The following is a 17,792-nucleotide window of genomic DNA, read 5'->3' as shown; positions in this document are numbered from 1 at the left end:
AATTTGTCGACTGGCATCTTATAAATAGTTTATCTTAGTGAGCAAGACGAAACCAAAATGTATGGTTGAGTTGATGGCAACGATGAGACTTCATTTCAGTACAGGACTGCAAAACTCTGCGAAGGGTGTGCAGACAAGACCGTGATTGGTAGGTTTCGCGTTGGAGTGAGTGGTGGACGGTGAGCGGCTATTAATGTTCACAGCCAGCAAAATAATAAACGCCTTTGCTTTTTTAATCTCTTTCATATTAACAGAGCGACTTCGCTCAAAGTGCTTGACACAGTTTGATAAACGGTGACAGAATGAAATGATTTAGATGGCCGGGGCGTGTGAGGATTGAGGAATGAGGGACAGCGATGGAAGGAGTGGAGGGTGGAGAGGAGGGAAGAGGACGAGAATGGAAAATAGAGAAGAGGTGAGGCTTTAATAGAGGAATGAAAATAGGTTAAGGGGGGCTGCTTTATATATAGGGGCAGTGATAAGCCTAGAGGCAGTGAGAATGGGAAGTGCTCATCTATAGGCAGTGCTGAGTCTATGGGTAGTGCTGAGTCTATGGGCAGTGCTGAGTCTATGGTGCAGTGTTGAGTCTGGGCAGTGTTGAGTCTATGGGTAGTGCTGAGTCTATGGGCAGTGTTGAGTTTATGGGTAGTGCTTAGTCTATGGGTAGTGCTGAGTCTATGGGCAGTGTTGAGTCTATGGTGCAGTGTTGAGTCTATGGGCAGTGCTGAGTCTATGGGCAGTGCTGAGTCTATGGGCAGTGGATAGATCATGGACGATGATGATATTACACCAATTATTGTAAAGTGTATATTAGAGGAATATGCACATTTACATTTTATTTAATCTAATGTGACCTTTTGCAATGTGAAGTTGAGCATATTTATACTGGATGTCGGAGCCTAACTCTCACACCATTGTGTTATCCTTGTTTAAATACTTTAATTGTGTACAGCCTTTGTCAGTCAGGCTGCTGGATTAAATTGCTGGGAATAAAACTCGGGTTGCCCAATTCATAACAATGCACAAATCACTGCACCACCACCACTCCTGCAATGTCCGGGTGATGACTTTCATGGAAATATTTCCATGAGAGAGCATGAACTCGGGGTCATTGTGTAGTTTCATCAAGCATCAGCATCATCCATAATGCAATATACATTTTTTTACACTTAAATTGATCGTATTTAGTGTGGGTCAAGTTAATCTCAAGACGTTATGCAAATAAAGGGAGGCATTTCCTTTGCATAATTAACTGAAATGCTTTCTGATGATGATACTCTTCCCTTGCTGGCATCTATATACGAATGCTTTGCTTGGGATGATTTATAGCTTTGCGAATGTACTTCACCAAATATATCTGCCAGTAAAGTAAAATGTATTTACATGAACCACATTTTATCAAAAGAACATTTTAATTGCAAATTTCATACTGAACACACACAACAGCTTCCTTTATCTGCAGTCTAATGCTTACAAATTTCAAGTACCGATTTAAATAGTTATATGATTGTTTCTCAAACATACATTTTGTATAAAAATAATATATCTGCTTACTTATAAGTTAAATTATAATAATGTGTATATTACAGTATTCCCGTAATCAATTACTGGATTAGCACAATTAACGTTACATGTTCTGCATTAATAATAATAAAGTTTAAATAATTTAACAAAAATACGTCTCAATTGCATTTGTAGTCTGCTTGTCATTCATATCAAAAGACTGATCTTGATGGCTTGTGAGTGCTCGATTTTAAATTAACCTTGCCGTTTAAAATGAAGCTTCCCATTCAGAATTAATTTTAACCTGCATATTCTTGAAAATATAGATTGATTGGGGGGCCGGGGGACATGCAGATATCGCCATCGCCAGGAATGTGGAAAGTATTGTCAAGGTAATGTAGATGTTCTTGAGGACCAAGGACTCGCATGTGTTTTATGCAGTTTTCTTTCGAGGATGGGTTTTCGGTGATCGGTTTCTTTTAAACATCAATGAAATGTGATTAAATAGATCTTTCAGTCCACATAGAGCATTTTCATCCATTTCCTGTAAATACAATTAAACAAATTGACAAGATCATTCTTTCGTTCGATTTTCAAAAAAACTCCGACAAAAAAACAATGCATGCAAGTAGAGAACAATGTTGCGAATTAAACGTTTAAACGTGTACATTTATGCACGTGAAATCACGATTCTTAAAATATTTGTAAATGTACGTTAGCCACAACAAACATCAAAGCGGTTGTGTATTAAGTACCGCTTTGAAAGTCAAAGGAGAGAATGCTTACGAGGGTTTTTTTTTTAAATTTAGACTAGATAGTGGACCTGATAAAGTCCAAAGTGAGAAATTAAAAATGAAATTGCCTTTGTCAAGGATAAACCCCAACAATGAAAGTGATAATTAAAAGTAGGATACCAATGTGTCTCAAGAAGAAAAGTTTTAAACCATCGCATGCTCCCAGCTTTGACAGGAATTAGAAACAGGCATAATGTACTGACAAATAACATGCACAAAGTGAAATGAACAAGACACTAGGAGATGGGGAAAATTTACACATTGATCACTAAACAACCAAATAAAACATCATGTTGATAATTTTGAAAAGTACATGGGGTTTGGGCAGTGCGTCATTTTAGATGCGATGATGGACAAATGACAAGACTGGTGACGGTCTGGCAGGGCATGACCATTGCAGAGATCCAGCGTTGTTAAGATCAGTTAAAAAAAACACTGGACCATGCAGAATGGCATTGGTGTGCGGGGAGACTGGCATGCATCAGCGGATATACAATGGTTGATCATGATGATGAATATATCCATTGATTGTCTTCAGCACAACATAACAGGGATCCCATTAAGCTTGAATGTCAAGATTACATCACTATTCTTGTGAATATTCACACAGCCTTGTGATCGCCACCAGTTCAAGATTTACAGTTATTATTTTGCGTTGCATGCATCTTAAAAAAGTTAGGTTTGGGTTATGATTTCAGCTCTTGCATTCATGTCAGTGTCTTTAAATGGTAATAATACTTAACTTGTATGAATGTTTGATCGATATATAAGCTACTTTTATAAAACACGAATTTATGTAAGCATTGCTCATGACGAAAACTCACCTGCTGCTTAATTCTCTCGATCTTCTCAATTTGCTTCTTTGCCGATGGTTGTATTACTTTACGACCACAGCTTACCTCCTAGAATAAAGACAACGAATTAAAAAGATATTAGGTTTTCTTAAAAAATTACCTCTCAGTATCTAATTCGCTAATGGCTGATGCTTCAACAACAGTCACACTGCTTTATGATGTTGCTACTACCGTATTTAATCTGTTTTAATACTATGGCCTTAAATTAAGAACCTTGCAATTTAAACTGTGACTGTAGACTTCAATGCAAAAATAGTAGCCTCCGACTTTCAAGCAAATACATGTCCAAATTGAAGCACTTTCTCTAGCTAATGATAAAAAAAACAGCCAGAAAATTTAATGGTGGGCATAAACTAAAGTATGGGTTTACATTTAAAAATGATGTAATTCAAAAAAATACAATGTCCTTTTTGTACAGCTATAATAACAATATTTCAATAAATAATATACGGATATATACATCCCACTTAGCCACGAAACAAAGAAATGCATTTTCAACATTAATGTATTTATATAATTCACTCAACTTCTAAGAAATCGAGATGTGGGAGATTAATGTCAATCAAACTCAATCAAACGTTACATAGTACCACAATTCGTGCAAACAATGTCATACAAAGCGCTTTACATGACTACATTTTGCGACTGCCGCTATATTAACAACAATAAGAATGATACGTACAAAAATGACAACATGATGCACGAAAGGTATTAAACGAAATGCATGCTAAACACATAAAGCAAAAACATTTAACTAATTCTGATGCCCTCAGATCGTCAGGCAGTCTGTTGCTAATGGCGAGGACCACATCAGCTGGAGGCTGTCTGCACGTAAGCCTTGGTCTTGGCCTTTGGCACACCCAGGAGACCAGTACCAGAGGACCTGAGGGATATTACCGGGTTCCATACCTTTTTTTAAAAGCATATCAGACATGTATGCGGGTGCCAGTCCAATATGCATTTAAAAATATCTGTTTGCTGTGAATACTTACGCAAGATTCAAACGTGCTGATGGTGTGGTTCATCGTGTTCATGAGCCGACTCCTGGCTGCAAAGTTGCTCGCGGAGAATTTTCCTCGTGGAATCCCGATGTAAAAAGTAAAATAAGTCTTCAACAAAGTACAGAGACTCTTACCCTGCCAAGACACGTACAATTAACATCATCAATACACGTGATTAAGTTTGTGAATCATATCCGGGCGCGTGTGACGGTATTAACCAAGCGCAGATTATTAAGTTATTTATTGTTTACCAGCCGTCTCCTGGCGGTATGGCAAGTGTGCATCATCTAAATTATACGTCCACGCTTCAGTTTTGTGAGCCGTGCGATAGCTTCGGGAGGAGCTCGGCACGTGTTGCTCAGGACGCCGGAGGCGCGCACAGAATGCAGTTTCGTTCGAGACGAGGGCCCATTGCGTTATTCCGGTGACCACAGTCACTCAACTGGGATCATCTTTCATGTCCCACTCGTTGAAGAGGCGTGCGAGGCAGCGAGAAGTTCGTTGTACTCTCTACGTACGCATTTACGTTGAACTTTCTTTGCGTGTATAGCGGTGGTGGTGGGGCCCTCGACGAAGCTACTATTCGGAACCTCAGCAGAACTCAAAGCTGTTCGCCAGAATGCCCTTGGGTTGACCCCGCTCCGCCCGGTTGTCTCGCACCGACAATTCCCGATGTAATCGCGGTTCTCAGGCGCGTCCGTAGAGGGTCGAGCAGCTCTTGGTTGTCGTGGGAGGGATTCCAACACTCCAGACATCGCGACCCCCCCCCCTCCCCACGCCACGCTATATCTTTCCACGGTTTACCAATCTTCTTCCCCTTCAATTACAAATTAGCTCGTTTCACGCTGCACGCGCCCGAATGAGTGTTAAACATGTCCCCCGCGACGCGTTGAGCCATGCGGTTTTAACAGTCGATTTTATTGGGTGGTTGCGAAGTCGTATTCTGTGCTAACAAGGGGCACCTCGCCAAGCCATTGATTGCAGTTCTGTGGTTTTGTCATTTGCGTGATAGTACCTTAATTTTGTTAAAGTCTTTATTCGCCAGCACGATGTTGGGGCCGTAATTCTAAAAAAAATAACAATTTAAAAAAATGTCAGTACACACACTGGCGCACATACAACTCTTTAGCGAATATAATTTTAAAAAATTGCAGGGTTTTTTTTCAAAGAATGACAGACTGGGAAAATATCCATTTCACAACGTACTTTTGTCATCTTTAAGTGATTTAAAATGTCATTAAAAATCAATTATATTTTTTATCACACATAAATGTCATTTTTAAATAATGTAATAAATGTAAAGCTGCATCCCTGCAACTTCTTGCTCATGCCACTGCTGGAGGAAGGGCTTCCAACAGAGGAGTCTCTCTTGAGAGCCACTGATGAGGGTATTTCGGCCTTATCTTTAAACCCTGGCCAGACCTCTTTGAATAAGTCCGAGTACCCACAATTTACCCCATCACAAACACGACCTGTCCATCGACTGTGGTGTACCCAAGTACATACTGCCGCTTTGAATTATAATTTAGTCGGTGTCAAAATACAATATTTAATCTAGGTATTTCATCCTGGTTATCATTATCTTGTCAGAAAATTCATTGTGACATTTGCATCGTGGGACAGTGTGCCAAGTTGCCTGGCGTGTGCCTAATTTGAAGATGAAAATGTTCAAATAAAACACAATAAATAGGCAAACCTGGTCACAAGACAGCTGTAGAAGTTGGAGTTGAGCTTGCAAGTTCTTGGCCGTTTGCATTTTGAGGCCAGCATACTTTGGACACACATTGCCTTTGGCCAAGCTGTCCGATACCCCTGATGTCATGATCACGACACACAGCAACATCACTCTCTGGAACATCTGCACGAGGTTGGCCATCTTCTCTCAGAAACCTACGAAGCGTATAGTAGATGAACACAGAAAAAGTAAGCGTTAATTATGACTGTCATTTAACAGTAAAAAAACATTTTCAAGCGTCATTGTTGTCGCGTAGTCTTTGGGGGACTTCTTAGGCCAACGATTTATTGCCTATTATTATTGACACAGAAATTCCACGCAAATGTAAGCGTTATTTGTGTTGTTAATTTGTGGTAGATTTTAGGGCTATAAAAAAACTTGATTTGGAGTTTTCGTGACTGCAGGAATTACTCTTTGGTTCTTTCAGTAAGTGTTTAAGTTTCATGAAGGTATACTGTTTGTATATACATTGGTTAATTCGTATACTTTCTACAAGGACATTACTTGTATTATTATCCACAATTATTGTGTGTACCTTATCATTATTAACACTTTACTCGTAAAGAATATTTCTGTACAATTGAATGCAAAACTTTTGCGACCAAAGATTTTCCTTAAAAACCTTCAATTTATTATCGAAACCATAATTAGCATATTTTATAGTAGTTTCATCCCAATCGAAGTATAATACGTTTAACACGTAATAGGCTTTCGCGACAAATATCCATAATGTAGGTTTTTTTTTGGGTTGGATCGCGTAAATATAAATGTGTGGTTAAACCCGCCACCACCCGACACAGCCAACTAATAAGGTTTGTCACGTGAACAGAACATGTCAATTCGTTACTAGTACAGCACACCGGTGTGTTGGAGAGTACATCTACAACATTTATAATGTAAGTATGACATTTCGCTAATTATTACAACTAGCATCATAAGGCGACAGCCAGATTTGTGGAGAAATTGGCTGTCGGATGGTGGCAGATTTAACGACACATATTTACGCGATCCAACCCAAAACACACACGTTTATGAACATATAATACGTAAAATCTAGCATAGTGTCATATTAATGAACAGGTCAAATCGGCTTAAAAATACATTTTTTCTGGTAGTATAGCTATTTATAACTCTGAGACTCGTGAAAATAGAAATACTTTGATATAGAATGTAAGTACAATTTTACGCAACACGTTTAAGACTGATTTCTAAGAAAGAATAAAAAAGGTGTAAAAATACCCCAAAATCTACCAAACATAACGTTAAAACTATATTTTCTAAACATCCATTCAGGACAAATCGGCGAAGAACGATTAAAAAGTTTAATCTGGCACCAAAAATTACAGCAATTAACATGCCCATATCAGCACAAGACCTGACATTTTAAACCAAAAAACATTATTCCGACAATTATCATCACCCTGACAATCGTGTAACAGCAATGGTTACATGAGCCAGAGATGCCTCTCACCTGCTGAACCTTCTTTGGAGTTTTGTTCATGATGTTAAGAGGCTGATCTGCTCATTATATGCGTGTTCTCGCCTACACACTTTGTGGGTTGTGAAATTGGTTATTAGTGGGTTATGCTTTGATTGAGGTTTCATTTTCTGATCGTAAAAGCGTGGTCTGCTGTCGAGTTTGGGAAATCCCACTTGATAAAGCTGCTTGTTACGTAACATTACAATCTTGCAGAAAATGAAAGTATTTCACATTCCATAATTTGAGGAATGTGCGCACTTCTGATGCATTTTTTCTTAGAGGTTACATAGCGTGCGTCATTACGTGTTCTTCGGTGGCATTTGTTTGGAAAACCACCCATACCGTTACCATATGAAATCAAAATTTCTGTTGGATAAGCGTGCGTGGTCTAGTTGATGCCTGAGGAGATATGGGGAGAGAAAAAACACGTGCAGACTTCTTAAGTTAGACTATTCCTAATACATAGTTCCCACTTCATACAATCATTAAACAATAATTAACAAATGTGGGCTGCATTCCTGTGTACTGAATAAATGTGCACTTAATGTTATAATGAATTGAATTTTTTGTTAATGTCTGTCATTCCATACTAGTGAGCTTCTTGGGAAATCCATTGCATTCCAGGATCTTATCTGTGGTCCAATGAAGACACCGGCTTTGACCTTTGCCTCATACAGCTTCGGGAAGAAGTCTTGAAAGTACTTGGAAGGCTGCCAACTCCTTATCTACAGCTCTGACAAATTGTTCCATAAGGCCCAATTTGATGTGCAGTGGTGGCATCAGCACCTCCTGGAGGTCCACCAGTGGCTCCCACTTGACGTTGCTCCTCCCCACAGAGAACTCGGTCCGCTGTGGCCAGTCCCGCCTGTGGTAGTGCGCCTAGGTGTCTAAATCTTTTGTAGTAATTTTTGTATTACTTTAGTATAAATACATGTTAATTTTGATTCATATTTAGTTTTTTTTCTGACTATGTGAACGAAAAGACACATTTGCCCGTTTTCTCATTGAAAATGGGTACATTTCAAAATATCACTGTCCTGGTCACAAAAGCAAAGTTTGTTGGCAATAATAGCCATTTTCTGTACTTTTGAGGCATAAGCAATTGGGCAATAACACTTACTACCCAGGGACAAAAACAAATTGTTGCAAAGTGTAATAAGCCACTTCGTAGAGCTATCCTTTTGTGATAGCCAGGTCGCTTCTGAAAATAAAGAAATACACACAGCTCAATGGGCCTCACCTGGTAAAATAAAAAGTGTTTAGTTACCCTTAACTGCAGCAGGTAAAACTCAGTTTTGAAAAATGTGGATAAGAGTGTATTTGCCGCGTGGATCAATCCCATCTGTGGCAGGAAAATAGAAAAAAGACCTTGTGATTTTAATCAGAAAACCCTCTTCTGATTTTAATCAGAGGTTTTTTTTTCTTACCGGAGTAACGGCGCGCAGTGGGTCGCGGGAAAAGGGGACCGGCCAACGCGACGCGCGGATAATGAGGAGGACATTTAGCAGGGGGCGGTGACTCCTCTTATCCGCGACTATCCGCAGCGGGGCCGTTTGCGGATTCCCGCTTGCACTTGAAACGCGTGCTGGGGAGGGGAGACAAAGGCGGCCGGGCGTGGTTCGCGCCACGCCAAGCCGTCGTGTGCAGTGCCGGCTTTATACGGTGCTCGCTAACGGCACTTGCCCCACTCCCTATTGGGGGCAAGGCTATCCATGGGAATCTTTGTTTTGGTTTGGTGTGTGCGAGTTAATTGTAATTATTAGAGCAGCGGTTAGCGCGCTGCGCTACGAACCCCGTTCTGGGATTCCAACTCGTGGCGATTATTTGAACCGGGTCCTGGGCCCTCCCGATGTGCCTGGTGCGAAAGGCGGCCGGGCGTGGTGTTTGGCCCACACAGACCCTTCTCGTGTGCCGTTCCGGCCTTCGTAGCTGCCAGTCGCGAACAGCAAACTTACCCCAAACAGCCTTAAAAATAGCGACAATGTGACGTGCTAACTAGGGCTGAACGATTAATCGATTTCAAATCGAAATCGCAATTTGAAACGATGCTATTAGCAAATCGCAAAGGCTGCGATCTCTTTGCGATTTGAAAAGTCCTATTACTTATTGGAATTTTTTGTATTATTATTTTAACTTGATTTAACTTAACAATTGTTCTGTTTCATTTTTATATTTCAATTCAAACATTTTAATAAATACATGTTGTAAGCAATTCATATATTTTAAGTTCTCATCCTTGCATTGGAATAAATAGAGCAGTTCATATTTTGATGGCATCATGTGGTAATGCTCCATCATGTTTTAAATCTATTACACAGTGAAGGTTGAACTGAAGCTTGACTTAAAAACATTTTAATCGCAAATCGCTATCGCATATCTGTAAAAAAAATCGCAGTTAGATATTTTCTCCAAATCTAGATTTAAAGCTTTCGTGACTGCAAGGATCCATACTCTTTGGTTCTATTCGGTAAAGTCACGTAAAAAAACAACAAAAAATAAAAAAAATTCACGACGTTTCGGCCACAACACAAGTGGCCTTCATCAGGACAGCGCTGTCCTCTAGACAGTCTGCTCCCTTCACCTGATGAAGGCCACTTGTGTTGTGGCCGAAACGTCGTTAATTTTTTTTATTGTTTTTACGTGACTTTACCGAATAGAACCAAAGAGTATTTCTCCAAATCGTTCAGCCCGAGCGCAGAGGTCGGAATCTCGGAGCCGTGGCGCCTCCTCGTGGACATCAATTTAAATTGCAGCATCTCGGTGGCTCGACACAACCCTCCCCCCGGGGGTTCGCCGTCTTCTCGTCGCACGACTGCTGATGGTGTAGACCGTAGATGCAGAGCAACCGCTTACAATGTCACATTCAGGTGGAGAGGCCCAGACAACCGCGTCAGGAGCAGCATCATCGTGTGCGATGTCTCCTCCTTCGTATTTGTCGTTCCGGTCTGTTCTGGATCACCGCGGTCGCGCACTGCTGGAGACGTTTAGAATTGTCCATTCGTGCATCGGGTATCCGTATCGACTGCCATGGTTTGTGCAGTGGATACGGTTTAGGGGCTGGAGACCAGGGATGGCCTGCGTTGGCTCTTTCACAGCAAAGTGTTTTGTGTGCGAGTTCGTCACCGGGACACAGACCCAACAACAAGCACAGAGGCAGGGCGGGGGGTGGGCCAATAAGGAACGTGCCCTCTTGATTGCTTTTAGCTGCCGTGCCGGGAGATCGAACCCCCGACGTATGGATTATAATTGATTTGTTATAAATCTCAATGCTCTCAATTTAGTGGTAGGAATTGTTGTTTTTCATGCACATTGCGCTGTTTAATATGACGAACAAAGCTGTAAAATTAGACATTTAAAAACGGAAAAAAATGAATGGATTGCAGCCCCTGAATTGCATAGCATGTATCCAGATATACAATCCGTGTACGTGTTTGTCTCTGAGCAGCATGTACGCAATAAGTTCTCACACTAGTTGAAAACAAAAACCTTGTTTTTATTGACTAAGTGTTTTCAAGGCCAGTAACAAAATACGAGTCTAGATACACACACACAGTTGAAACTCACTTGCAGTTGTACGGACAATGTCACACATGAATCAAAATTCGCAAACGTGTGGTCTCCGAGAAAGCACGCAAAAGTATTCACATCTTAGGGTCTTCTCCCGCACTAAATGGGAACATATTAGCATAACAACCCCTTTCTTACAAAGTCTGGCATGTAAATCCACGATTGTTTGCACTTAAATGTATGCTGCCACACGCACACACAACCGCAAAGAACACACGAACAAAGATCCCCTGTTTAACTTCATGGGTTGTTAGAATGAATGCTGGTAACGAGCACCTATTAAGGCTAGCATGGCACGTAACGTGGTGTGGCCAACATGACGCCCAGCCATCTGTCTTCGGTAGTAACGAGTGTCATACACCCTGCACCAGGTACTCTCGTTCAAGTAGGATCCACCGAAGGGTTGTCAAGGACGTGTACTAAAACACAACTCTCCCTGGTTGGGAATCTAACCCAGGTAACTGAGACGAGCGCATTGCGCTAAGTGCAACTCCATCGCATACAAACAAATGCACAGCAACAACCGCCATTCGCCACCTGATGTCTTCATGGTGCTTGTGCCAGGTTAGGTGCATTTTGAGGCCACATGACGTTTTGAAGGCTCGCTGGCAGGTTGCAGGACAGACCCTGGTGTTGTGTGCTTGTTCACCGAGTTGAATGGCAAAAGCAACCACCTTTCCCTCCCCCACTGCACCTAGAAACGCCTTGCAAATGAATTGACCAAACACAAATCAACACCAGTCTGGAGCCTCAGTGAGGCATTCCTGTACATTTTCGTAAATAATGTTCAGTATTTATCTCTTATCAGTTTATTCATGAAGTGTGTCTTAAATAATGAGGTACTCAAGACATCTCTCTTCTCTTGGCAAGGCTTTAACCAAATATCAGACTCTGGGTAAGCTGCGATTACTCCAAAAGGTAAAAGAACAAAAACTTGTTTACACCTGCGGGCAGAAGGGCTACCACTCGATGATAGTTTGGCCTCCTTTTCCATATTGGACACACACCTTGGAAGAGGTGGGAGTACCCACCCAGCCTTGAGTCCACCAGCCACGACCCGCCCAGAGTCTCACTGTGGTGCACTGCCGGTGGGCAGAGGTGGGGGGGGGGGGGGAGATTGAAGAAAATTGCACCATTTTTTTTATATACCCCGTGCAATTACTTTTTAAAATTGATTTATTTAGTCATTGCTGTCTGGACAGAATCCCAAATAAATGTGGATGGGATTGGAGATCTCGAAGCCATGGTCTTATCGGTGTTGGCCCAGTCACACGTGTGAACATTCAACTACTCGTAGCAATACCTTGATTGAAGAAGAAACTTTCATCGGTGAAATGGAATTACAGGTACAGATTCCCAGAACGGGAATGTACACTGGGTCAGGATAATCAGAGGGCATCAGCTCCGTGAGCAACATTGTAACGGCACTGCCCAAGATGTGGTTACTTTGACACCAGAGTGTTCTTATATAGATGGCAAATAGTTTTTTTTTCAGTGCATCAATCCCAAGTTAAATCATTGCATAGAGTCCGTGCTTAAAGTTGAACAATGCTATTAACTGAACTGTGCTAATTCCATAAAGGCAGGGTGCAACACCCAATCATTGTGAAAATAAGCAACAAGCTACGGACCCGCACATTAAACCTAATCACATTTTCATCATTTTAATTGTTGTTACGTAATTTGCTTTGGCATCGACTTTGTAATGGAACTTTTGTTAACATTCAGCTCACTTCAATGTCAACGAGGCTGGTGAATTAATATCAAGTACTTTGTAAAATAAACTTTCATCTGTGTTATGAATAACTGCATAAGTTTTCCTCCAACAATAACAATAGAAGCAATAAAGTAACAATGTTGTTAAAATTGAAGTCTGTTCATAGATGCAAAGCCACTTTGACAGATTTTAAAATGAACACTGCCATTTATGTAACCCGCTTACATTTTTGCAACTCTAAATGTAGAATACAAATTTGTGTTGTCTGGCATTTACAAATTTGCATGAGTAAAAAAGAGTGCACATTTTTACAACTTTTCAAGATCTTGAAGTGGGTTAGTTGTATTTTCCAACAGTTCACGATAAACCGCATTTGGTAATAATTTCTAAACATTGAACCTCTTCTCAAATAAGAGGGCATTCTTAACTGCAGTCATGATAGCACGGGGGGAACCCATTTAAAGCGCTGACTCATTTTAAACAATTTGACCTATATTTTGTTAAACTAAGGGAGCCTCAACATTTCTAGTCCGGTTGTACTGATTTTTTTTATGAATGCCAAGCCAATGCAGACACCACATGTTGGTAATACCCACAAGACTGCATTGCAAATAAAACTGCTGACTCTCCAGTTATGAACAGCGACATCTCAACTTCCCAACTGCATATTCTGCTCAATACAAGGAAAAACACATCCAAAACATATCTCTCTATGCTTCTACCGTTGCATAATAAGCGATTTGCCTCATGAGTGTGGGTGGAACTCATCTCGATATTTCCATGGCAGGGCACAGTCTGTCCATAGGGTGCCCACCATTGCCCTTCCTTAAAGTGGCATTCATTTTACAAACTCAAAAGATGAGTTAAGTCAATCCCTTCCAGTGATTTGAACTTGCGTGCTTCTGAGTGTGAATCGATTGCTTTAACCACTCTCAGCCACTGATCACAGCTGATTAGTAGCCAAGTTCCAAGGATGAGACATTAATGGCGACAAACTAAACTTCTTTATTATACCAGGTAAGGCCCACTGAGCTATAGAGCTCTCTTTTTCAGAAGCGGCCTGGCCACCAATGGTAGCTCAGCAAAGTGGCTTATCACGTGGAAATCTATAACAGCCACAATCTAAACGCATGTTTATTCTAAATGTGGAGAGTAAAACCAGAGGACCCGGAGAAACAATCCACACGACCACGGGGAGAACATGCAAGCTCCAAATATACAGGCGTCAGGATCGCGATCGAACGCCGCACGACCTGTAAACCAGGCGAGGTAGTCAACATCTCGCTGCCGCGGCCCCTGTAACTGCTGCCGCCAATTAGGAGAGAGTGCCAAGGGGAATTGGGTCCACGTGCACGCTGCCCACCACCGAGGTGGAGAAGTGTAACACGAAGCCCCAAAGGATTTGGAAATACTTAAAAAAAACTATAATGTGATTATAATGTATTGATATAGTAATCAGACAATGATGATGCTACTGTGGCCACCGACTGTGATAAACTCCCAATCCACAAACCCACAGCAACCACCGAATCCTTTAGCAATCCACAAACCGTTGCATCCAATGAGCTGGATTACAGATGAGCGCCCATGTTCGCACTGTAACAACAGGTTAAAGCTTTTCATGGCCGAGTCATCCTCGGGGAGGCTCAGAATAGGCACCACTGATGTTCGCCGTGGCCAGGAATCGAACTCAATTTGGCCGATTCTAATGCATCGGAACCATCATCCACGTCATCCCGATCATCATCGCCGCACTGATCTTCTTCACGCGTGTGCCCGACCCCCCATTCCGCCACATTCGACACAGTTTGAGGCGGCTACGAATGTTTGCGTTGACGGTCCACATAGAAGTCTGCACGTGGTCACTCCCCCCAGAGCGCGATTCCGCGCGTTCGTGCAGTGCCCTCCGCGTTATTTGGAGGACATTTCCACCCATTGCGGGCCTCCTCCTCAACCCTGCCCTATAAAACCCCCCCCTTCGCACTCTGCAGAACGGGTGTCGTTTGAGCGGAATCGACCCCACGTGAATTGCAATGTTTGGAATGGGTCCAATTTTATTTGGGGGGGGGAAAAAAACAAACGAACCCATAATCATCGCTCCAGAGTGACTGAATTATGGCTAAAATATCTCCATGAAAAAAAACTGCAAAAAAAGTTTCAGATTCACACTGGGCTTGCTGTTTTTTTCAAGCTGTTTGGAGAAACATTACATTCATACTTCGCAGACTACAATGCAAACTATGTAGGGCGTTTGTCTTTGAAATAAAACTATATCGCAAAATACAGTAACTTTAAACTATATTATACTCTACGATTGTTTATCTACATTTCTCGCAGTAAGAAAATGGTTTGCACTATTGTAATGTTTGTGCACGATTAACAAGAATTTTACACAAGCATGAAATGTTTAAATCTTATATTCAAGAGACGACATACTTTAAGTTTGCAGTCATAAAACACTTTATAGGTTTAACATTTCTAAAATTAATTCTCAGCTTATTAAAATATGTACATTGTATCCCAATGTAGCGAATTACGTTAATCTATTCGGCAATGGGTATGGATAAACACAATTACTGTGGATAAAGTTGAACTTGCTGCGGTCATATGCCAATGAATACAAAACACAAATAATGGTCGGTGTTATTTCACAGCCATTCAATGTAACCTCATTTTTTTCACTTTTTAGTGTAACAAAAGATATAGCCTTTCGGACACATGTGATGCTTAAAGCCACATACACTTGCGTGAACTTCTTTTGCACCGTACGTAGCCAACCATCTGGATGTAAAACAGGCACATTCCCTTGTAAGCATTATATTGGCAAAAAAAACACAAGACCCACAACGATTTGCAAGCAAACTTTCATTTGCCCGTTCGCTTGCACTTTGGCGCAATCTGGACGATCCCTCTTGTGTGCCAAAGACGTGCTCAATAATTAGGGGATTCTTTTTGCTCATCTGTAAAATGATCATGTGCAGTGCCACCACGGGGGGTGCGTTGCCGTTGTGGGACACGGTCCATGACCGTGCCTGCAAATTAGCACTGCATTCAGATGCAGGAGGAAATTGAACGCTCTTTTAAAACACACGTGGCCATGAACAGGCTTGCCTGCATTTTGCCATCCTACACGACAGAACATGAATGACGATCCAAACGGCCACCATGCATCCACGGGGGAAGTGGGCATGATTGAAGGTCTGTCTTCACCACTAAGGTATATAGGTTTCTGGGATGCAGTTGGGCATCTCTTCACTTTTCACTTGCGGATTGAGGGAGGCAGTTGTCAGATTAGCTCACTGTTGGTAAGGCTGCGACATTTTCCATTGCCACCACATTAAGACCAGCACTGGGCCAAGACACTGGGCTACAATTCCCCTTGTGAAGGGCGCAACGAAGAGGCAAGGAACTCTCGTAAGATAAAACACCTGGGTTTTTTTTTCTTCTGAGACTGGTATGAACGTGCCATCGTGTGTGCCATTTTCTGACAGCGGATCTCGTCAACATATTTGCACAAGCCTAAAAAAGTAACAACCAAGCCTAAACTTTTCCTTCGAGTCAATATCCCTGCCAGCCATACCACTCGTGCAGACAGAATACAAAAACAGTAACCGCTGTTGCAAACATTTCTGTAACGGTGCTGCTCTTGTGCACCTTAGAGACCTCCCCTCGCACAGGAGTGAGACTTCTGAGGGTCTCGCAACACGAAGAAAGACGTTTTAAGGCTCTCCCGTCAGCTTGAAATATCCCAATCATTTTCCACAAGTCCGAGAGGTGTTTTTAGCAACCTCTCAAAAAAGTTCGAGACTTCAGTACGGTTTCGCACTCTTGAACCTGAAATATCTTGGGGGGGGGGGGGGGGGGGGGGGAGAAGCCTTGCGCACGAGAGCGCGATGTTGACGGTCGGAACTTGGCACGTACGTGTGAGTGAGTGTGCCACGCGGTGGCCGCGACATGCCAGGGGCATTGCTTCCCCTAGTGAGTTCAGCTTTTGTTGGCATTCTTTGGCTGTTCCTGTTTCTTGCGGCGTTTGTTGAGGAGGGGATTGCTCGACTCGGCCACGTTCTTTATCCTCACTTGTTCGTAGTCGACCCGCAGAGACGCCAGGGCACTTGTCATTTCATCCTGCGTGGACACAGACAAAGACCCACCGAGCACAGCCTTAAACTTGCGGGTCAAGTGCGATATTCACGAGCACCTAGTGAAGGTCAACAGGCACATGATGGGGTGGGTGGCCAGCACCACGCCCGGGCATCTGTCTCCCGAGTGGCGGTGTTTACACACTGCACCAGGTCCTAATTTGAGTCCGAGTCAACCTAGGGGAGACTCAGGACCGATTAATATGATCATCACGGGTGTTGACCGAGCAGGAATTGGACCTGGATTGCCAGGTTCGTAGCGCGGCCCGCCAAACTGCCACACTCTACCACACAGTCCTTTTCTTCGCATTATTCAATTGTCTGTCATACTTATTTTACTTGACTGCATTCGCCAGAGCTGTGCAGATGACCGACCGTTTAAGTGTGGTGCTCTCTGCCACAGTAAACAAGCGTCTTAAACCACTGAACTTCACCAACCCACACTGGCCAGGAGTATGGGCACCCAAGCACTGACGTCTGCCATGGTGTGGGGGAGGCCTTCATCCAGCAGTGGACTGACCAAGGTAAGGGTGTTATCAATATTAAGAAAATGCCATGCCTTGGTGGATTGTGGGTAAGTATAAATCATATCAGTGCAAATATGAAAGGGCACTTTACAATAACATTGGTTGAGAAGGGTCTATCCTGCTGATGACACTTCTGATTAATTCCGTGTGCAAATGCTTGTATAGAAGGCCTAGTCGTAGATAAACATTAAAACTTCACAAGTCCGTCAACACTGCCTTAAAAGTAAAATATATAATTGGTGACAATTCAGGAAATGGCTCTTCATAGCAGAGAGATAGAGTGGTTGCAAGATAAAAAGTACACTTTCATATTGTGAATTAAAACAACCGATTTAATTACAAGTTTCAAACATAATGCGTGTTCATCAAATGCTAGAACACACCATCAGAATACAATTTGAATCTTGCGCTGGCTCGGTTATATATACATCCGCAATCCTGTTGCTCTTGCTACTGGTTAATCTTCCCTATAATA

At 42.1% G+C, this 17,792-nt stretch overlaps 1 protein-coding gene and 2 long non-coding RNA genes across 4 annotated transcripts in view; 1 reads left to right on the top strand and 2 right to left on the bottom strand.

The window, feature by feature from the left end:
• LOC116949411 (uncharacterized) overlaps positions 1-17,792 on the top strand; it is a 64,780-nt gene that overhangs the window by 41,854 nt on the left and 5,134 nt on the right. For both annotated transcript variants that reach the window (XR_004403902.2, XR_012946027.1), the window contains exon 2: positions 17,194-17,314. This is a non-coding gene — a long non-coding RNA (uncharacterized LOC116949411). The remainder of the gene's footprint in view (positions 1-17,193; positions 17,315-17,792) is intronic.
• On the bottom strand, positions 1,394-6,060 carry LOC142930072 (uncharacterized). The gene is made up of 4 exons (XR_012946026.1): positions 4,671-6,060; positions 4,144-4,287; positions 3,122-3,199; positions 1,394-2,047 (listed from the first exon to the last, which is right to left on the bottom strand). It is a non-coding gene; the product is annotated as an uncharacterized LOC142930072 (long non-coding RNA).
• Positions 10,840-17,792, bottom strand: part of LOC116949410 (MAP kinase-activated protein kinase 2-like) — a 77,040-nt gene continuing 70,087 nt past the window's right edge. The window contains exon 10 of the mRNA XM_032966704.2: positions 10,840-16,776. Within this exon, the coding sequence (XP_032822595.2) occupies positions 16,636-16,776 (141 nt within the window). The 3' untranslated portion in view covers positions 10,840-16,635. The remainder of the gene's footprint in view (positions 16,777-17,792) is intronic.

Source organism: Petromyzon marinus, chromosome 36 (assembly GCF_048934315.1).
Source record: "Petromyzon marinus isolate PM22_M1 ecotype Great Lakes invasive population chromosome 36, UKy_Petmar_22M1.pri1.0, whole genome shotgun sequence".
NCBI classification, from domain to species: domain Eukaryota; kingdom Metazoa; phylum Chordata; class Hyperoartia; order Petromyzontiformes; family Petromyzontidae; genus Petromyzon; species Petromyzon marinus.
The sequence above is the reverse complement of the archived record's forward strand: the minus strand, read 5'-3'. Positions and strand labels throughout refer to the sequence as shown.